This window comes from Centroberyx gerrardi, chromosome 24, assembly GCF_048128805.1.
Source record: "Centroberyx gerrardi isolate f3 chromosome 24, fCenGer3.hap1.cur.20231027, whole genome shotgun sequence".
Lineage (NCBI taxonomy): Eukaryota > Metazoa > Chordata > Actinopteri > Beryciformes > Berycidae > Centroberyx > Centroberyx gerrardi.
The window spans coordinates 24,850,148-24,873,256 of record NC_136020.1 but is presented as its reverse complement, the minus strand read 5'-3'; the positions used below and the strand labels follow the sequence as shown (position 1 = coordinate 24,873,256).

At 42.2% G+C, this 23,109-nt stretch overlaps 2 protein-coding genes across 2 annotated transcripts in view; both read left to right on the top strand.

Moving 5' to 3' along the window:
* Nucleotides 1-23,109, top strand: part of LOC139910704 (tetraspanin-8-like) — a 140,209-nt gene that overhangs the window by 18,498 nt on the left and 98,602 nt on the right. The gene's annotated exons all lie outside the window — the stretch shown is intronic.
* The window catches only part of LOC139910698 (uncharacterized), an 18,841-nt gene continuing 10,339 nt past the window's right edge, over nucleotides 14,608-23,109 (top strand). The window contains exons 1-2 of the mRNA XM_078281941.1: nucleotides 14,608-14,667; nucleotides 16,378-16,452. Of these exons, the coding sequence (XP_078138067.1) occupies nucleotides 14,608-14,667; nucleotides 16,378-16,452 (135 nt within the window). The remainder of the gene's footprint in view (nucleotides 14,668-16,377; nucleotides 16,453-23,109) is intronic.

Sequence of the window (23,109 nt, the reverse complement as noted above, 5' to 3'; positions counted from 1 at the left end):
CTGCTAACGTAGAATAAAGGAATTCCCTTCCCTCAACTTCCCTCCATTCCCAGCTCTTCCACTCCTACCAATTATGCTCCAGCTTTAAGAGTGGTGGAGTAGTAGAGAGTAAATGGACTCCATTTATATAGCGCTTTCCTAGTCTACCGACCACTCAGAGCGCTTTACAACAATGCCTACATTCACCCATTCACACACAGATGGTGCAGGGTGCTGGCGCAACCATCAGGAGCAATTTGGGGTTCAGTATCTTGCCCAAGGACACTTCGACATGTGGACTGGAGGAGCTGGGGATCGAACCGCTGACCTTCTGATTAGTGGACGACCCGCTCTACCTCCTGAGCCACAGCCACCCCCGCCCCCGAGTAGTAGAGAGTGGTGGAGACGCTCCCGACTCCCTCTCTATGTGCAATAGTCATCAAGATTTAAAGTTACTAGGGCAGGTTAGGGATCCAGGGTCCAAGTGATTGTGCAGGTTGGGTGGGGGTCTGGGGTCTGGGAGATGGTCCAGGGACCAAGTAGGGAAGTGAAGGAGAGGTCCTTCAAGTCGCACAACGTTGTTAGCTGTGATCTTTTCCATGTGACTCTAAAAAGAGAGAGGACAGAGTTCAAACTAGATTCTTTTGACTGGAAACATTAGAAATGACAAAATAAAGTGCAGAAGCTATCACAAACCAGAGGAGGACTCAGACAAGGTAGTATTAAAGTCCAGTAACAGTCTTTATTCTACAACAGGCAATTCTCCAGCAGTAGACAAAACACGCAGGTGGATCAGGCAACCAGGTAAAAAGCATTGATGTCACGTCTGACATGAAGCATGATTCAAACTCGGAAGTCCTTTCAACTGAACCACTGCTTTGGAGCTTGCTTCGTTATGGGAAAATGTTACATGAACGATGACGTCCGACACAAACGCTGCTTCATTCCCTCAGTGAATCACATGACTGCTTCGATTTGCAGAGTCCCAGGTTTGGCAAGTTTGAAACGTATTGGTGGCTTTCCCTATACAATGAACTGTAAGAATGAACAAATGGTGGGTTGTAGTAGTAGATGGGTGCATAGTTAGTTGATTAGATTGAGTTTATTTCTGTATCATGATGGAACCAGAAAGAAAGAGGAGCTGTTCCCCAGTGTGGGAATACTTTGAATTTATCCTAACAAGGTTGTCATATTACCCAAATGCCTTTGCCTAAATAACACTTTCACATGATTTGTTTGAAACAGACATGGAATTGAACCCAGGTCTACCATGTGGAAAGGCAGAAGCTCCCTGCACTACACAGACCACCTGCTTAACAGTTTGTTCATAAACAGTACAGACTGTCGGTAGTCGACTGGTTCACTGTGCTACACTCTGTTCACCAGCAGAGGCGATATGTCTTGTTTCATATGAAGCTCCGAGTACTGAACCTATTTTCAACACAGTGTGTCAGAAAACCATAATGCTTCAGAAAGCTTCATTTCAGTCAGAGACACTTACGTCAAACGAGATTGGACCATTATAGCACTAATGGTTATACAGTTGTATTTGGCGGAAAATGCTCTGCTCTTGAGGATGCTCCCCAATGAATCCATGCAGCATGCAAGAGATTCTGCGGGGAGCCCAAAACAAAAGATTGCTCCCTGCTCAACTCCTGACCAGCAGGGAGCGCGCAGGAACCCCCAAAACAAAGATTGCTCCCTGCTCGAGTCCTGAATTAGCAGGGAGTGCATAACCCCCAAACTACAGAGCCAACCCAGGGGGAGCTCAGCAGGAGTACTGGCACCCCTTCGAATAAACATGTGGCAATATACCAGGGCTGGTCTTTACTAAGCCTGGTCCTAACTGCTAAATTGGTCTTTGTTAAGACCAGTCTTTAGAATGGACTTTACGTCGGTTGCACCAACCCAACTTAAGCCTAGTCTTAACTACGCCCGGTCTTAGCGATGGGTGTTCATGTGAATGCCCACGCAACTATGGCTATTGCCTAGCAGCGTGCGTTGCTAGGATACATTGTTAACAATCTCCCGCTGTCTTGCTAATTTGTTGATAATCATTTCAAATTTGCGGCAACGTTATGGAGGATCAAAGAAAAAGAAAAGGCAATTTCACGGACATTGAGATAAGAAAATGAATAGAGCTGTACAGCCAGCACAATAAAACGCTGACTGCCAAGCAGTCCAACGTAATAACAAATAAGAAGAAGCAGTCGACTTGGAGAGAAATAACGGACGCTGTAAACGACTGTTCAGATTCAGGCAGCCTTCGTTCAGAAAACGATGTAAGGAAAAAGTGTAAAGACGTCCTGAGCAAGGCAAAGAAAGATGTTTCTTCGAAAAAAACTCATCAAACCGGCGGGGGTCCTCCCCCGAAAACGTCAGTATACAGTGACATCATTGTTGATGTTTTTGGAGAGGATTCCCCTGCTTTTACTGGTTTGGTCAGTGTGGAAAAGCGGCGGCAGTATCGACCAACCGCTGGAAGAGAGTGATGTCTCTCCAGAGATGGATGTGGTTCATGACAAGAGCAGTAACGATACTGTGAATTGCGAAGGTGTGTATTCCACATAAACTACCCATTTATTTATTTAGGCTATTTATTTATTTAGTTAGTTTGTTAGTTTAATAATAGCTAAATAAACTAACCCTAACCCTAATAAAATCTGCCAATAAACTCTGCTTCTAGTGTAATAATGTTAGGCTAACGTTAAGTCTTAGAAATTGTCACATAACAGTATAGGCCAGATTTAATGAATTCTCTATTTGATTTCAGACTTGACCAATGCTCCTCCACAAACTTGTCATGGCAGCAGCGGAGCACCACCAACGAAACTGAGGATTTCCTTCTCAAGCAGCATCTGCTGAAGATCGTCCTGTCTCCTCTGAGTGGAGGCTGAAACCAAAAAATTACAGACGGAGCAGGAAAAGCTGGAGTTGGAAAAACAGAAAATAACATTAGAAATACAGTTGCTCCAACAACTACTAAATAGGCCTTCCTCTCGTATTTTTGTAGAGGAGGAGCGGTCCTATGTGGTTTTGAATTAAATCAACATGATAATAATAATAATAATAATAATAATAATAATAATAATAATAATAATAATAATAATAATCATCATCATCATCCACAATCTTATGTAAACAATAAAATATTTATTTACAAACATTGCTGTCCATTCTTTATATTTGTTTTCTTTATATGTCCTTTATATTTGGTTTACAACGAGCAGACATTTAGCCGGGAATTATTTTGAACTGAAGCAATACATTGGAAATAGTTCAATGACAAGGAGCTGATTAAGATGTTTTGAAACAGTAAGAGAGATCTGTCTGGACTTATAAGGCATTAACAATGTGTGTACAGACTAGTCGTCCACCGACGTCCTCATGCAGTGCAGGGACCACAGGGTGCACATCTTCCTCCTGCACCGGCTGATGGTGTTGCCTGGGGAGGGGGATCCTCTTGGTGACACAGATGTTGTGGAGGACAGTGCACGCTGCTATTACGGTGCAGACTCTTATCAGGGTGCATCCGCATCTCCCCGTGAAGGCAGTGAAACCTAGAAAATATGATTAGGGTACTGTCAGGCTCAAATTTCTCACTAAGTGACGAGTTTGTTTGTTTGTTTAGTCTATTTTTCTTTATCTCTTTCATATTTAGAATTAACATGAGGCGATGATTTAAAAGAAAAAAAGTGATTGGATTAAAGTCCTAAAATGGGCGCATATCTTGGTCAGCTCTGCTTGCGGTGATCTGTCCTGATCAATGTGTCAGCACCATGGATAGTCATTTTCTGTCTCCCTCTCCCCCCTTCGGCCCATGGCGCTATCCATGGTGCTGACCTTTATTTTTCAACTTTATTTAGCTTTATCCTGCATTTTCCAATTTATGTATCTCCATGTTTACACATTTGTTCAGTTATTCAGCATAAATTTACAGACAATTTTAGGCATGAAATGAATAATTCAGAATAAAGACAGCATAAAGGCAATTATTGAAGTTTAAGTGGGAGTAATGGAAGAAATAAGCTAATTAGGCTATTGTCACGGTGAGGTGTGGTGAGGACCCAAATGCAGGACAGCGAGGCAGGTAGTGATCATACCCCAAGACTGGGTGTTTAATATAACAGGTGCAGGAAACAACAGGTAAACAGAGACGGGAGCACTTAACAGACACCTAACAGAAAATAATGAACCGACAAAGACTGACTGGGGAACAAGACTAATATACACATGGGGAGGTGATTACAAATCAGACACAGCTGGGGCAGACAGGTACACATAGAACTAAAAGAACCAGACAGGGAAACAAGACACAAAGAAATACAAAACCTAGACAATGAACAAAGGGACTGAAAGTCACAACCGTGACAGCTATAGTTTCTGTGCAAGGGACATTTTTTGTAAGATATGCACATTATGTAGCTTTCCTGTTCTTGAGGACTCTGATGCATCGCTCAACAACTGACCTAGTGGTGGCGTGGATGGTGTTATACTGCCGTTCTTGCTCAGTCCTCGGAGCGATTATCGGTGTCATCAGCCAGCGTTTCAGTGGGTAGCCACTGTCGCCGAGGAGCAGCCCGTTTATTCTTCCAGCCTCGAAGTCCTGGTATAACACACTCTCCCGGAGGATGCGTGTGTCGTGGGTAGATCCAGGCCATCTTGCCACCAAATTAAAGATGTTATAATTGGCGTCGCAAGCAATCTGAACATTGATTGAATGGTATCCCTTGCGGTTGACATAAAGATACTCATGTTCAGATGGCGCCTGGATCTGGACATGAGTCCCATCGATGCAGCCCATGATGCCAGGAATGCCGGAGGCCTGGCGGAATTGTTGTTTCATCACCGCCGACTCCGCTTCAGTGGGGAGGTGAGCATAAAATGCAAGGCGGCGGCTCAGTGCCAGTGACACCCTGCAGATGGCCCGACAGGCATTGGACTTGTGGACGCTGATCATGTCTCCAACTGTGTTTTGAAACGCACCGTTTGCGTAAAAACGAAGTGCCATTAGCAGCTGCAACGCGGGTGACAACGCTGCATTGTGATCCGACACAAACTGCAAGTCCGGTGACAGCTCTTCAATAAGTTCAAATAGATCTCTCCTACAGAATCGAAACCTCTCAATCAGCTCCTCATCATTGTATATGTCCAATGGATTGCTTCTGTCCCTAATAACTCTCTCCCGTCTAAAAGCCCGCTCGTTGTAAAGGCAATATACGAGACGCGCCATTGTCAAGCTGTGTTGTTAAGGCCTAGATTTTGACTTTATGCCTGCTCTTGACTAGGCGTAAGATTTATGCCCGGTCTTAGTGAGAAGAAGGCTTAAGCCTAGATGGTGCAACCGGCGTAACTATTAGGTCGCCAAGTTATGACCGACTTAGCTTAAGACCAGGCGTAAGCCCTGTTGGTGCAACCGGCAGTAGACTACCAGTATCTTGATACAAGGGAAATATTCTAAATCATTAAATGTACCTTACCTATGTGAAGCAACAAGCATGTTGCAATTCCCCTTGAATGCCAACGAAGCCCTTCTCGTTCAAGGTGAGAGCTCAGCAAGCACGGTGACCCATCCTTGAATAAACATACGGCAAGATATTTCCCTTGTATCAAGATACTCTTGGTATCTTGATACAAGGGAAATATCCTACAACATTAAATGTACCTAGCCTATGTGACGCAACAAGCATGTTGCAATTCCCCTTGAATGCTAATGAAGCCCTTCTCATTCGAGGGGAGCTCAGCAGCATGCTGGCCCCTCCTTGAATGAACATACAGAAAGATACCAATACAGTATATACACACACACACACACTAGTATCTTTATACAAGGGAAATATCCTACAACATTAAATGTACCTAACCTATGTAAAGAGACAAGTATGTTGCAGTTGCAACTCTATAAGGTATTGAGCAAAATGCCAAATGCTCTCAGAAGAGCAGATACATAATACAATGAGCTGCATATAACTTATTTGACTAATTTAAGGAAAATATACTACGACACTAAACATACCCAGCCCATGTGTGCAGCATATTGAACTCAGCTTTCACTGAGGAGGCAGCCAGCAGCACATTGGCACCTTTATGCATATGCCAAAATACACACTCAAATTCACAGAACAACCTGAATTGAAAATGAAGCTCAGTCAACCAACAATGATCCACATCCAGCATAAATGCAATTACTGCATACAAATGAGCTTGCAAAATGAAGTGCAAATCTATAAAATGTAAATACTCAGGAGCTGAGACAATATCAAGATCCCGGTCGAATATAGCCGAGAGATTGTTGAGGAGCGCAATAAATTCCCCAAAACAAAATTGCTTCTCACTAAAATGAGCTGCATTTATTTATTCCTGACCCATGTAAGCAACCAATGTAGTTAGGGTTAGGGTTAGGGTTACAAGCTTGCTTTAATACACAGCTACATTGAATCGAAATTGGAGCTCAGCCAGCCAGCCATAACGATGCATGCTTGCACCATGATAAGAGCAAATATCCAATGCAAATACTCAGCTTAGGTGAAGTGGAGCAATGGAAACTACATCTCCCGGCATCGTTATCGGCGTCATGACGTCGATGCTTGCGATGAAATTCCATGGGAATGCCCTGGTCCAGGCCAGAGTCTAATGGCCGTTGATGGAAGCTGGATGGAAGCTCCGACAGCGGGTTTGAAGGCCGATGGTGCTGCCTCCGGAGATTCTTCATCTGACAAAAGCAATCTTGAGCCCGAGAAATCAGCGTGACCAGCGGCAACTTATAGCAGGTAGGAGCAGCAGCATAACCAGTAACAGCAGCAGTAGCATAAGCTTTACCGAGCAGAATTTGCATTGACAACAGCATTGCATTGACAACGTCAACAGCAGCAGTGGCATGAATGAACGGCAGTGTCAGCTGGCAGATTATAAAGACCGCCTCATGTTGTTTGAATGTGATTGGTGATGAGAGTCAGCTTGGATTGGACAACTGATAGCCAATCAGCTGACAGTGTGCACGACTTCAGTGTTCTGCCTGAACTAACGCAATGCTTCATTTCACCATCACTAGTAAAAAGTCCAAAACAGCAGGCAGGCTCAGAACAATGTGAACAATGTGATCTAACTAGTGATGTCACGTGTGGTGCTGAGGCTTCGAAGCGCGTGTCGAGAAATCCAGGAAGTTTCCAATGAAGTGCATATCGAGGCTTGTATCATTTTAGAGCAATGAGGTAATTGATGACGTCTGAAGCCTCGCTGCCCCGTGTAACTGGACTCTTGCCCTCTGCCCAGTTAAACAACTGCCACTTTCCAGGTTTAGGTCACTAATATTGCCCCTCCCGTTATTCTAATATTATGATAAAATTATTTGACCAAAAGACTGATTTACAAACACATTTGGTGCATTACTCATAAGACAATTATAGTTTATTATGTTATATAATCATGTTATCCTTCCCAGAAAAAAGACACTCTATTAATGGATTACTTCATTTATTGACATTGTTGACAGTAGTTTCATTCACAGATCTTTACTGGTGCAAAATATAACACACATCACATTGTTGACATCATCTGTAATATATTTGCCTATGTTACACTCTCTGACCAGCAGATGGTTTAGTGTGCGCATGAAGCCTCGAGAAATTAAGCCTTTAGCGAACCAATTTGCTGAAAAGCTTCAATGCTTCATGAAGCTTCATCTCACCATCACTAGGTCTAACCAGTAAAGCAGCCAGGAAATAGCAAACAAGCACAGATCCTGTACAGACCCACGGCGCGTGTGTTCAATTCAATTCACTGCACTGAAGCATTACGACACCGTTATCGGTTAAATAATTCCAGCACCTCTTCAACCTCTCTCTGAGGCTGAAGAAAGTACCTCAGCTGTGGAAGATCTCCTGCACTGTCCCGGTGCCCAAGAAAGGACATCCCAGCGCTCTCAATGACTACAGGCCAGTCGCTCTGACCTCACACGTCATGAAGACCTTTTGTGCTGTGATAATCATGTTCTATGACTCCAGTGCCTTCAACACCATCCGGCCCCTCCTGCTGGCAGAGAAGCTCTCTGAGATGCAAGTAGACCAAAACCTCGTGGACTGGATTACGGACTACCTCACGGGCAGGCCGCAGTACGTCTGGCTGCAGGGCATCCTGTCAGACGTGGTGGTGGGCAACACCGGCGCACCCCAAGGAACTGCACTGTGACCATTTCTTTTCACCCTCTACACCGCGGACTTCCACTTCAACTCTGGATTGTTCCACCTACAGAAGTTCTCTGACGACTTCTCCATTGTCGGCTGCATCATGAAGGACACTGAGGAGGAATACAGAGAGCTGGTAGAGAGCTTTGTAGGCTGGTGTAGGGAATGTCCTAATATTTATGTAAGGAATATGAATCTTTTCACACAGTGGTACTGATCATGAAGAGTTATAACTTTTCATAAAGTGGCACAAATGATAAGATAAATATTCCTACAATGTCTAAAAATCAGTCTCATATCAGTCTCATAAAGTTAACCATCAATTTGAAATATCAACTAACAATTGAATGATTATTTTTGAAATTTCAATATTAATAGTTCATCTCAATTGAAATATAATAATATACCTTCAGTTAACACTAAATTAATAATATTGGTCATTTAACTAAGGGTTGAAGGATAAAGTGAGGTCTTTAACAGCAGAGGTTGGTTCATTCATAAATTCTATAATACAGACACAAGACCCTTTTTGTATCAACACACAATTTATTGTTTAAAAGTAACACAAACGAATACAAACTAATACAAACTATTTAAAAGTGTGTGTGTGTGTGTGTGTGTGTGTGTGTGCATGAGTCCTTAACTATAGGTATGTATGAGCATGCTGGCCGCATGGCCAGGTACTGGCCCTTTGTTGGAGAGGGGAACAAAGGGTCGTAAACCATAGGCCTAGATGGAGGGAAAGCTGTGTAGGCTTGGTGGAGTTGGTAAACTAAGTTGAATGAGAATTCAGGGATTTTATCTAACAATAGAATATGAGTAAGTAGAATAACAATATATTCTTTGGTGTTATGAGATCATGAAGTTAGATCATGTTAGTGGAGTTAAAATACATGCAAACCCTAAGTTTGTGCATTTATCCTATCTAACATGTGGGATGGCTATTTGGTGTTAACACACTAACAGTTTGTAAATGCAATGCATATCAACAATTCAACATTAGTAAACAGTTTACATTCACTTCATTGAATATATATATATATATTTTCCTAATGCTATTGCTATGCTATATGCCCAGTTGTTACAGTCTTACTTGGAGTCCTTTGTTTGTCGCATTGTGATCAGTTCAAAGCTTGCAGTTTCAAAACTCTGGTTTTCCAGGGAAAAGGATTGTTCTGTTGTGTCCTGATGTCTAGGTCGGTAATCCAGCTGTGTTTCTCTCTGTTGGCCACATCTGTTGTGTGTGGAGAGAAAGAGAGAGAGTTGTGTGCTCCTCAGTACGTCGTGGGCTTCTGGTGTAGGCCTCTGGTTCTGTCCTGGTTCAGGTCACTCTGCTTTCTTAGCAGGGGAAAGTTCCTTTCACATCTGCAGTTTGCTTCTGCAGGGAAGAGAAGGTAGGCTGTGCGTATTCACTCCATTTTGGAGCAGGCAGGAGACAGTACAGGCCTTGGGCCTGCAGGAAAAGGGACACCAGTCCTTCTGTGCAGCCACCAGGAGAAAGAGAGCTTGAGAGACAGAGGAGAGCCCCAGAGGGCTCGAGAGACAGAGCAGTAAGAGAGAGAACAATGGCAGCACTTGGTGTTTAAGAAAGGTGACTTCAGGGCACGGTTTTGGGTGTTTAGGGGGGTTACCACAGGAAACAGTTGTAGTTCTTTACATAGGGAACTGTAGTTTTCAGGACGGCTGAGGGATTGTACCTACATTGGTGCAACAACAACCACGTCCAGCTCAACATCAGGAAGACCAAGGAGCTGGTGGTGGAAGGAGCAGGAAGCCCCCAAACCCCATCACCATCCAGGGGGAGGAGGTGGAGATGGTGAACTCCTATTGGTTAGGGTTAGGAGTGCAGCTCAGCAACAAACTGGACTGGTCGGACAACACTGAGGCTCTACAGGAAAGGACAGAGCAGCTGTTCTTCTGGAGGAGACTCAGGTTCTTCAACATGTGCAACAGGCTGCTGCAGATGTTCTACCAGTCTGTAGCAGCCAGTCTCTTCTTCTGTGGAGACTTAACAAGCTGGTGAGGAAGGCTGGTTCTGTTGTTGGACTCAAACTGGACAGTCTGGAGGCAGTGGCAGAGAGGAGGATGAGGGGAAAGATAAACTCCATCCTGGAGAACCCCTGGAGAACCCCCTCTAACCCTAACCCTGGACTACCCTGATCTCAGAGAGATGTACAATTCAAGCCTTATAGACATTCCCTCTCGGATAAAAGCTTTCAGGCTTAACACAGCGCAAAGACTGCTTTGACAGTGTGGTTTGAGGTGGGTGGACACAGTTAAAACATTTTTTTTAAAAAGCTGGTCACTTGGGTTACTTCAAATGTTTTTGCTGAAGTGGGAAGAAACCGACCTCAGTGGGCTCACACCTGAAATCCTGAAAGCTACTAGGGATCCTGCTGCTTCTCCTGGACTGTGGATTTTTGAAGAGCCACTGTTTCATAACAGCTTCATTGTAGCAAAGACTCTGTCATCAGCCAGCCTAAGATCTTCCCTGACAGAAGCAGGATGTGTTAAGCTGGGACATCTACTGAAGAGCACACAGACATCCGTTGAAGTCCTGGGACAAACGGCGAACATCAGGTCTTCAAGACTGCTATAAAGAATTGTAGAGGAGGTTTGGGAATCCCTACCAGAGGCCCTGAAAGCTTTTGTTGAGAACTGTGCTCCTTTTGGTCAATGGGAAGACGATGGTGAGTATGCTTTCCCAGCCTTGACTGTTGCCCCTAATGTTGGATAGTATCGTTTCCTCTCCTTCATGGGTTAGGGTTAGGGTTAGCTGGGGGAGTTTGAGACCATGGGGAAAAAGGCAGCTTACTGCACCTGGGTAAAGGTAAGATACTTACATTCATTGGAAGGCATGAAAGTGTCGAGGTGGACTGAGCTGTTTGGCCCAGATAAATCCCCAAAAGGCTGCTGGCGGTCCCTGTACAAGCAGCCCATTGAAAAACGGGCAGCTGACCTCCAGTAGAGGATAGTACATGGAGCGATAGCCACAAACAGACACAAAGCACGCCTGGACCCTTGTCACAGGGAGGCTTGTCTTTTTTGTTGCCACTCTGAGACTTTAGCACATTTATTTATTGAGTATCCTAGATTGTTTGATTTGTTAAAGGGCTGGTTTTTGGGTCTGGGGAGGGTTTTTCTTTTGAGAGTTTTGTGTTTGGTCCAAAATATTCAGCCAGAAAGAAGAGTGTCCACACACTCATGAATTTTATATCTGGTTCTGCAAAACTAGCCATCTGGCTAACACGAAAAAACAAGACGCAAGGTGTTGGCTGTGTAGAGCCTGTACAGGTGTGTGAGGGGCTGGTGAAGGTTTGCCTCAAGGATGGAGCCTCAGGGTGGATCAGCCTGCTACGGGATGGAGCCTCAGGGTGGATCAGCCTGCTACGGGATGGAGCCTCAGGGTGGATCAGCCTGCTACGGGATGGAGCCTTTGGTGGAGCAGCCTGCTATGGGATGGAGCCTCTGGTGGTGCAGCCTGCTACAGGGTGGAGCAGTCTGCTACAAGATGGAGCCTGTACAGGTGTGTGAAGGGCTGGTGAAGGATTTGATTTGATTTGAACTTTTTGATTTTACAACAATATGGAACAATCTGTTTTGTTGTGTTGTTAGTTACATTTTGTAACAGTACGTTTTGTTACAGTTCATTTTGTTACAGTACATATTGTTACAGTACATGTTGTTACAGTTAATTTTGTTACAGTTAATTTTGTTACAGTTAATTTTGTTACAGTACATGTTGTTACAGTTAATTTTGTTACAGTTAATTTTGTTACAGTTAATTTTGTTACAGTACATGTTGTTACAGTTAATTTTGTTACAGTTAATTTTGTTACAGTTAATTTTGTTACAGTACATTTTGTTACAGTCCGTTTTGTTACAGTACATTTTGTTACAGTTAATTTTGTTACAGTTAATTTTGTTACAGTTAATTTTGTTACAGTTCGTTTTGTTACAGTACATGTTGTTACAGTACATGTTGTAACAGTTAATTTTGTTACAGTTAATTTTGTTACAGTTAATTTTGTTACAGTACATTTTGTTACAGTACATTTTGTTACAGTTCGTTTTGTCACAGTACATTTTGTTACAGTTTCGTTTTGTTATAGTACATTTTGTTACAGTACATTTTGTTACAGTTCGTTTTGTTACAGTACATTTTGTTACAGTTCGTTTTGTTACAGTACATTTTGTTACAGTTCGTTTTGTTACAGTTCGTTTTGTTACAGTACATTTTGTTACAGTTCGTTTTGTTACAGTACATTTTGTTACAGTTCGTTTTGTTACAGTACATTTTGTTACAGTTCGTTTTGTTACAGTTCGTTTTGTTACAGTACATTTTGTTACAGTTCGTTTTGTTACAGTACATTTTGTTACAGTACATTTTGTTACAGTTCGTTTTGTTACAGTACATTTTGTTACAGTTCGTTTTGTTACAGTACGTTTTGTTACAATACATTTTCTGATTCCCTTTTTTTCTCTGGTTTGAATCTGATGTTCTTGTGGTTTTGCTTGTAAACAAAATGCTGCTCATCCCGATTTATGAACCAGTTTGTGATTTGTTTTGTAAGCTGAAGAGGTTTATACAGTCGTTTTTATTATTCAAAAAAATTCTCTCTGTCTCTCTCTCTCTCGCTCTCTCTCTCTCTCTCTCTCTCTCTCTCTCTCTCTCTCACACACACACACACAAAGTATTTACTCTCAACTTTGTTCTCAACCTTCCTGCCAGTAAACCATGTTGAGTTGAATTGAACTGAGAGAAAGGGTGAGTGACCCAGCTAAAGGAGAGAGAGTGTGTGTGTGTGTGTGTGTGTGTGTGTGTGTGTGTATGTGCGTACGGTGTGTGTGTATTGGTGTGTGTGTGTGTGTGTGTGTGTGTTAGAGAGGGAGAGAATGTTATTTTAAGTCTTTAAAGTCAACAGGGAGCTGCTGTTAATTATAGCAGACTGGTGTTTAGACAGACAATGTTCCTATCTATTCTATGCTGTTCTATTGTAATCTATTCTATTCTTTTCTTTTCTATTCTATTTTGTTCTCTTGTATTCTGTTTCCCCCCCATTTGAGTCTAGTGTCTTCTACCCTCTACTCAATTATCCTCTCTTCTCTTCCATTCTATTTAATTCTGTTTTATTTTATTCTATTTTTTATCTATTCTGCTGTCTTCTATTATGTTCTTTTCAGATTCTATTCTAGTTTTGGTTCTGTTCTATTTTATTATATTCTGGTTTGTTCTATTCTGTTCTGCTCTATTTTCTGATGTTCTTCTCTTCTCATTCTATTCTTTTGGATTCTATTTTATTCTGTTCTATTCTGTTCAGCTATAATGTTCTACTCTACTTTTCTGATTCTGTTCAATTCTATTTTTTATTCTTCATTTTCCATATTCTCTCCATCCCTCTCATTCTTCTTTTTCTCTGGTATCTTTCCATTCTTTCTTCTAATTTCTCTCCTTCTCTCGTCTCTTCTATCTATTCTACTCTCTTGTTTGTACTTTTCCAATTTCTACCCTCTTCTTTCTTTTCCGTTTCTCCATTTAGCTTCCCTCCATCCTCTGATCTATCCCTCGCTCCTCTCATCCTCCCTCTTATCCCTCCCTTCTCATTTCATTCTGTCCTCCCCCTTTCCTCTCCTCTCCACTCTTGCACTCATTTCTCCTTTTTCTTTTCCTCTTTCCATCATCCTTTCCTTCTTCCCTCCACACATCTCCCCTCCCTCCCTCTTTTTCTCCATCCCTCCATCCTTCTTCATCTTCCTTGCCTCTCTCCTTCCCGCTCCTTTCCAATCTTCTTCTCTCATCTCTCCTTTTTTATTCCCTCTTTTCCCTAATCTCTCTATCATCTGCCTCCCCTGTCCTCCTTTCTTACTCTTCTCTCCATCCATCCATTTCTCCCTCTCCTCTCCAGTCTCTCCCTCCATTCCTGTCTTTGTCTCCTCACCTTTCCCTGTTTTCCCTGCCTCCCTCTCCTCTTCCTCACTCTCTTCTCCCTCTCTCTCTCTTCTTCATCCCTCCCCTCTCTATCTCTTTTCTTCTTCATCCCTCTCTCCCTCTCTCTCTCCCTCTCTCTCTCTCTCTCCCCCCCTCTCTTCTTCATCCCTCTCTCTCCCTCCCCCCTCTCACTCTCTCCCTCTCTTTATCCCCCCCCCCCCCTCTCTCTTCTTCATCCCTCCCTCCCTGGCACTGGTCTGTTCTTGGTATTCCAGTCTGGCTGATCTTCCTAACTTGGTCATGTTCTCGTCTGCAGCCCAAACAGACTGAGATCATCTTTAAACAACGTAAATCACATCTGGTCAGTCTGGAGGGACGGAGAGACACAGAGACACTGTTCTTTACTCTTCTACTCTGCTCTACTCTATTCTATTCTATTCTATTCTATTCTATTGTAGTAGTCTAATCTAGTCTAGTCCAGTGTATGGGAGTGAGAACTACTGATTAGTCAAAGTCATGGCAAAGTGCAGGAGCTACATGCGAGGATTGTCCATCAGCTTCACTGTGCTGCTGCTGGTAAGATGACAGTTTCTGTGTGTAGACACACATCTGTTATTACATATTACAATAGTTTATAACACACTGTGTTGTTCTGTTATCTGTTATTACACCAGAAACAGTTTATAACACACTGTGTTGTTCTGGTTAAATCTTAATACACCAGAAACAGATTAGGAGGACAGATCACAGGTGATGTAATGATTTCATCTATAATCAGTAATTAAAAGGATTTCATTCCAAAATGCTATATATACATTTTGAGATACATGTTTCCTGGTGTTCTGTATTTAAGTTCAGCATTCAAAAACATTCTATATCATTTTTGTCAGTAAAAGGATCCAGGTGGCAAATAGTAATTCATCAATGAACTGAGAAAGACACTGGAGATGGTTCTTCTGGTTCTTGTTTGTGGTTTCATTCAACAAAAATACAAAACATAAATTAAACATCACTGTGCTTGATGTGCTTTCAACAGTCAAAGTTAAATTGTTAAAAGTTAAATTTTTCAGACTCGGCATATTGATCTGTCCGATCAATCGGTCGTATCACATCACTCTCCTCGCGGTTTTACTTTCATGCTTCACATTCTTCACAAGTAGATTTCATTTTGGAATGAAACGCATGCATTTTGTTTCTGAATGTTGTTTCACTTCCAGCTGACTGAAAGTCTCCAAGGTGTCACCAGTTTATTGCTACCAGCAAATGAAAACCTTTTATCTTCCATCTTATATCTTTATCTCTTTAAGTCTTATTTCAATAATGACCATGCGCTTTGTTTTTAACTGAATTTAGTCTGAGGGTCTTTAAACCCCATATGAGCCACATCGCTGCACAAAGTCCTCAAGCAGGATCTTAATGGCTTTTCCAAAGTCTAGATGAAAAACAAGAAGTTCCTTACAGGCCTTCCTTACGGTCGGTTCTTTGCCGTTCTAGACTTTGGAGTTCAGGCTGCTAAATTAACAAAAATCACTTCTTACAACTAAATTTCACAGACAATAATATTGTATTAATTTCTCTTGACCACCTTTTCTCATGTGTTGCTGTATTCCCTGCTTTGCTTAGACTTCTTTTTACTTTTTACAAATACTGAATTAAACAGTAAGTACTGTGTTCTTCCCCATTGGGAGTATTTAGTAAAACTCATGATGGAAACAAGGTTTTCATGATGCAGAAGCATTATGAATTTTTTGTACGTTATCAGTTTGAAGTATGTGATTTAGACCCAATATGTGGTTTACAGTTGATGGGAATGTTTTTCTCTGGGGAACTGTTGTTTCAGAGGAATGTTTCTTTCTCTGGCCGTTACACAAACTCGAATTTACTGTCATTTACTGCAGTTAACATTCAGACTCACAGTTTGTAGAGACTTGAGGAAACTGTGAAGCCATGAGGAAGCATGAACACAGTCAAATAGGATCATTTGTTCTCTTTATATTATTTTCAAACTTTTTGTCTTCCATACTTTGCTTGTGTTACAGAAACTTTCTGATCTGATTAGAAGTTTTCTGACAGATGAAGATGAATTATCCAAATATGTGCACTCTGGTGAATGTAGTTTGGTTTGGGACAATAAAATAATAACAATAATAATAATAATAATAATAATAATAATAATAATAATAATAACAATAACAATATTTAAAATAAATAATGTAATTAGTTTAAATCACACCTACATTACTTACCTTTAAAGTCTCCTGATCTGATCTCCTGTCTGTTGTCCAGGCGTTTGGAGTTCTGATGATGGGAGTCGGGTTTTCCTCCGGCTACAGCAACAGACAACCTGCTGAGGTAACAGAGGTGTGTGTGTGTGTGTGTGTGTGTGTGTGTGTGTGTGGGGTGGGGTGTGTGTGGGGGGGGTGTCATTCAACCATATACAGCGTTCGGTATACAGACGAACAAAATGTCGTTCCTTAATGCAACAGGACAATACAATTCACAAGACTACAATACACTAAGTAACATTTAAATAACATTTAGACTATGTTTAGTGCAGTGGACATGACAGTGTATAGCAATATAATAATTACAATATAATATATATATAATATACTATAATACACCATAACATATCATAATATATTACAATACAATATAGTCTAATATCTATATATATAATAAAAATAAATAATAAAAATAAATAAGTACCGAATATAATACTTCAATTTATCATGTTGGCGGCCCTACTTGTGCAGCGGTTGAGGCAGATGTCTTGGATGGAAGGGAGGGAGCCTGATGATTCTTTCTGCAGTTCTCATTGTCCTCTTCCTGGTGTTGATCTGGAAGTGCTTGTTGTTCTCCACCAGCTCTCTAGCTGTGTCCCATTTCCGGGGCTGCCTCCTTCGAAGCCTGCATTACGAGGCAGAATACGTCATACTGGGTCATGAAGGCTGTCCCATTCCAAAGGCTCCTGCAAATGTGGCTGAGAAATGCAGCCTTCTTTTGGCTGAATTTGGAGGACGGAACCGGTGTATCCTTTGCGGCCCACGGTATCCCAAAATCCATTGCGCGCCGGTCGCTTGTTTATATTTTTTCTGTGAAAATGGCATCTGGAATGTCCTCCAAAGCGGAGGAATTCACTTTAAATGTGAGTATTGGTTTCGCTTTCTAACAATTTTAGTTTAAAACTCGCTGCTAAATCTTTAGCTAAGTGTGTAATATTAAAGTAAGTAGTATGTTTCCACAGGCGCCTTAAGTTTCCATTAGTTACATGACTAGCTTACTAACATTACCAGCCCAGCTAACTATCCAGCTACGTTAGGTAGCTAACCTAAGTTACTCTTGTTCGCTGTCAGAGGTCCAGTCTCCGTGCTTGTTATCGGCTGGTCCTCTTACAATGTCGAAAATGTCACCTGCTCAAATATTTGCTTCTGTGTTTAGGGAGCAAAGAACAAACGAGCCGTTTCATCTGTCTCAGGGTGGAGAATGACAGCCTCTTCACGGGGGCCAAAAACTCTGCCAGCTACGGCTGGAGGTAGGGCAGTACTAATGTAGTTAACGGCAATTGTCTTGGGTAGATGCTTCTATACAATATTGATACCTCGCAACAAATGAAACTTTATAAATATATATAATAATATTATATATAATAATATATGAGTTACCTATACAAAGCACATGATAATTTAGATAGCCAGTAGATGGGGCATAAACCTTTTATTTTATAATTGATTGATTGATTGATTTAATATCTGCTTCCTAATTTTTTTTTTTTACTTGTTTTCTCTCTGTGTGCTATAGGGTCATCCTGGAGAAAATGGGTCTGCAAGGGAAGGTGACTCCCTTGCAGGCCAAAAAGAAGTGGGACAACCTTAAAAAGAAATATAAAGTATGTAGCCTAGACTGATTCTAAGAAATGGTCAGTTGATGATGCTTATAAAGTATGTAAGTATGTCAGTAGGTCTGTGTGTTATAATAGGTGGAGGGGCAGGTACAACCTCAAATCTACTTTAGGAATAGACTAGTAGATTTGTCATGCCTGTGTGACATTAGACAAGTATGATGCATTCCCACTTACAAACAGAAAGGCTGTGATTTGGGGTCCTGGGTACTGCCAATAAGGTGTATTTGCTTGTGAAGGTATTTAGCCTAGTTTTAGTCTATTAATTTAGTTCAACCCCAAAAATCATCAGTCTTTCAGTAGAGAATGTATCACAACCTCAGTTCATAAGGTAAGTCCAAAAAAGAGAATGACATGGGATTATAATGAGCTGTACAATTAATCAGAACACATACCAACTGGAAAACTTATTTTGCCAAAATTTGTAGTGCCTAAAAAAATAAAAATGGTTGTTAAACTAAAACACCACTTTCTCATTTTGCACATTGTATAGTAACTTGAAAGCAATAATAATTGTTACAATCATAGAAGTTAATAAAGACATTATTGTAAATGTGCCTTGAAGTTGTGACATTGTTTTTGACTGTCATGTTATTAAGATTATCCTCTATTTTAGGATTGCAAGTGTCCAGGGTCAGGAGAGGGAGTCAGCGGTGGAAAACCCACTGCTGCTACTTGGCCCTGGTTTGTCCCCATGGATGAGGTGCTGGGACAGAGGCACTCCATTTCCCCCCCTGTTCTCATTGCCTCTATCCAAGAGGACAAACCAGGGCCAAGTGCAGCAGTGGAGGAGCAGGAGGAGGAAGGAGGCAGGGACATCTGAGGCAGGAGCATCTGAGCCAGGGCCACCAAAGTGAGCTAGGAGGGCAGACGACGAGTTGCTGGAGCTCATTAGGGAGGAAGTTCCAGAGGGAGGCGGAGGAAAAGTGTGAAGAGGAGAGTAGGGTGAGAGCAGATCGCTTGTTTTCAATTTTGGAAAAATTAATTGAAAAACAATGAACAAAAAAGTATGAATTCTGTTGTTAAATAAATATTTTATTTAAAATAAATTGTTTATTTTATTTACACAGCACAACATGCAATTGATGCAAATTGGAATGTCACAAGGCACAGTGAACATATGGCCATACATATGTATAGATTGGTAAATAGGAATAATGAACATTGAACTAAGGCCATATGTATAGATTGGTAAATAGGAATAATGAACATTGAACTAAGGCCATATGTATAGATTGGTAAATAGGAATAATGAACAATGAACTAAGGCCATATGTATAGATTGGTAAATAGAAATAATGAACATTTAACTAAGACCATATGTATAGATTGGTAAATAGGAATAATGAACATTTAACTAAGGCCATGTGTATAGATTGGTAAATAGGAACAGTGAACTAATAAAAATGTGTAATAAAAACACTGAACAATTAACAAACTGGCAACAAAATGACCTGGAAAGAACTAATTTTAGAAATGTTTCAAAAAACGAACAACACTAAATTTTTCAGTGGTCAGCTGAGCAGGGAGTCCGATGGTGCTGCTTAACTAATAACTGCCGGCGGCGACATGGATGGGCTGCCACAACAGTTACCCTGGTGTTTCTCCCTCTGTCAGCGGGACATCATTTGGGGTGGTCTCCAGAAGAGTTTGGGATGCCTCTGGGCTGTCCACTGCATCGTCCAAGGAGTGAGATGGGTTGCAGGGCTGGCATGCTGCAATCGACGGCTGCTATGTCTCCAAGATGTTTCTGAAAGGGACAAGAATAAGAGGAGACACTCAGTGCTATACAAAATACAACCTTAACTGCCATGTAAGAATATGCCATATATTGTGCTGCTGTTCAGCTTTATAGTCCTTCAAATACACAAACAAACAAACAGTGACCTCATGACCCTCCCTAAATTACAAAGCTTCCTTAAAATACTGCATCTCAGAAAGTGATATGATTATCTCCACCAATCATATTGTAGTCAAAATGAGGTCTAGGTGTTAAACAGGGGAATCAGGGTAGGAATGTCTGTCCCAATTAGCAAAATACAGTTACTACTCAATTTGTAGAATACAATTACTACAAGGCTTTGTAAGTGAATCATTGGTGTACAGGGCAAAGTAGGAATAACAACTGAGTTCTGCTAATTTAGATAAGACATAGCTGTGCATCCCCGCCCTGATTCCCCTGTTGGACACATAGACCTCATTGTGACTGGGATTGTGATGGGTAGAGATAATCATACATCTTACTCTGAGATAGTGTTTTCAGGAAGCTTAATGATTTAAAAGGGGATCATGAGGTCACTGGAGGATGGAATATAACAGTTTAGTGCTTTAACTTGCCTACTGAAAATAATTATGGTCAGGGGGCACCTCCTCCAGGGTGGACACCTCTGCACACAGCTGGTTGCGCCAGGGAGCACCACTTGCTGCCTCCAACTCCTCACTCTCATCCTCATCCATGTCCTCCTCAGGCTCATCCTCTGGTGCCATGACATCACCAGCCCCGAGGCAGATGTTATGAAGGATGCCACATGCTGTTATCACCTGAAACAAATTGTTAGACAACAAAAAGATACACTACTGTTAGATTTGTTTATCTAGACAGATTTATTTATGTAATTATAGAAAAAAACCCATCATGGAGTAATTACTTACCTGAGGTACAAAGGTGGGCTTGACCTCCAGCACTTGCAGGAAGATGGCCCGGAACCTGGTCTTCATCATTCCAAAGGCATGTTCTATAATAGAACGTGCCCTGGAGTGGTGTGAATTAAAGCGCTGGGCTGCCACACCTTGTACAGGCCTCTTGTAGGGGGTGATGAGGGGGACTGGGTGTTGGAGGCAAGGGTACCCCCCATCTGCAAGGAGAATGTTCCCTGGAGGAGGATAGACAGCCCTCTGGTACAGTGGGCTGTGGCGGAGCACCCTGGAGTCATGAACTGACCCAGGCCAGCCCACATAGGTGTCAATGAAGCAGCCCGATGGTCACACACAGCTTGGAGGATGATCGAGGGAAACAGTTTCCTGTTTCTGTAGCACTGACCATCAGGGCCGCCCGGTGGCTTGATACGGACATGGCAGCCGTCGATTGCTCCCACAGCCCTCCGGAATGCCTGGTGTCTTGCCAGTCCTGCAAACCCATGAGACACAGCTTCAAGGTCTTCCGGAGTCTTCGGGAAGTGGATGACCCTGTGCCTGATCGCCACCACCTCTTCTGTCACTCTGTGGACGATGCGGTGGACAGTGGAACGGGGCATCCCAAACACTCTGGAGACCACCCGATATGATGCCCCACTTGACAGCCAGAAAAGGAACACCAAAGTTTCGATTGTGGCACCCCATCCATGACGCTGATCTTGGCTGAGCAGGTCAAGCAGGACTGCCAGGGCCTCCCAACTCAGCCGGAAATCCGGACGGGTGTCGTGGTTGTCAAAAAACCTCTCCAGCACAGGCACTGACAGGTTTATCCTGCAGTACTGGGGTCTCTGCATTGGAAGAAAAGTATCAAAGCTATCAAATAAATCATGTTAAATTGTGGAGAGTTCATATAAAATTAGTGTTACCCATCTTGACAGTTACTAAAGAAATAGTTTCTTCAAGGTAGTAGATTTTGTTTTTCCTCTTAAAAACCCAACATTACTACATGTATGTACATTCTAGTCATTAATCAAATAGCCTACAGTAGTAGGCCTATTGAACAACAACACAGTAGCCCAAATACTGGTTGTCGCAATCATAATCAAGTCTGTGTCACCACATCAAATACATATATATATGTCTCTCTCCAATATATAGATATATACAGTATATACTGTATAGTATACTGTATATACACAATATTAAAATCATCTTTTATGTCTGTGTCATCACATCAAATATACAGTATATGTACAGACACATATTTGATGTGGTGACAGACATAAAAGACTACCTCAGTGATTTTCTGATTGCGACAACCAGTATTTGGGCTACTGTGCTATTGTTCAATAGGCCTACTACTGTATTTGATTAATGACTAGAATTATTACTTGAATGTTACTAAACCATGACTAGAACTAAACTAAAACATTTTCTAGTGTAACATTACATTGTTGCCTAGGTTTAGTGGAAACTGCCACACAGCAGCTAGCTCAAAGTTAGCTGTTATGCATAAAGCTTTAAATAACACTTGATTTATCTAGCCTCCTTACCGGACCACGGTCTCCTGCAGAGCTCATCCTCAGGTAAACCAAGCGACGGTGAGCCTGGCGGTTCTCAGCCAGTCTCTCCATTTCCTCCACTATGAGGTAAATCAAATAAGTAACCAAAACAATCGTGAGATTGCTCAACTCCACTTTTCCAGCGTAAGGAGCGACCGGTATTTATTGCTGTTTATCATCTGGAGCGTAGGGGGGAACTCGTTATGACGTAGAAGGGAATCCTCTGTAGACCATCCCATTTTGGGCAGTTGGCAGGTCCAGCCTAGCCTTCGCTCCTCCGTAGGCCACACCTATGTGGACTGTGTCCTTTGAAGGAGGCGGCCCCGGAAATGGGACACAGCTTCTGTGTTCCTCCTCACTGTCCTCTTCCTGGTGTTTTGTTTTTTTTTTCCTTTATTTATTCAGGGGAGTTCCACTGAGAGCAATGCTCTGTTTCAGGAATGCCCTGATCTCATTCACACCTGGAAGCTGACCAGTACAACCACAGTCTGATCTGCTGGCCACTGAGCAGCTCCACTGGAGTGGTCGGGGTTAAGGGCCTTGCTCAAGGGCACCTCAGTGGTGGTAATGAGGGAGGGACAAGCGCTGCTTTTCACTTTTCCCCACCCAGATTTATTCTGCCGGTCCGGGGGATTGAACCGACGACCTTGCGGTCACAAGCTCGCTTCTCTAACCTTTAGGCCACCACTGCCCATGTTGATCTGGAGGTGCTTGTTGTTCTCCACCAGCTCTCTGTGTTCCTCCTCACTGTCCTCTTCCTGGTGTTGATCTGGAGGTGCTTGTTGTTCTCCACCAGCTCTCTGTGTTCCTCCTCATTGTCCTCCGTGATGCAGTGACAGGAGGAGTCAGAGAACTTCTGTAGGTGGAACGATCCAGAGTTGTAGCAGAAGTCCGAGGTCTTTGCTGCTAGTGGCATCGATT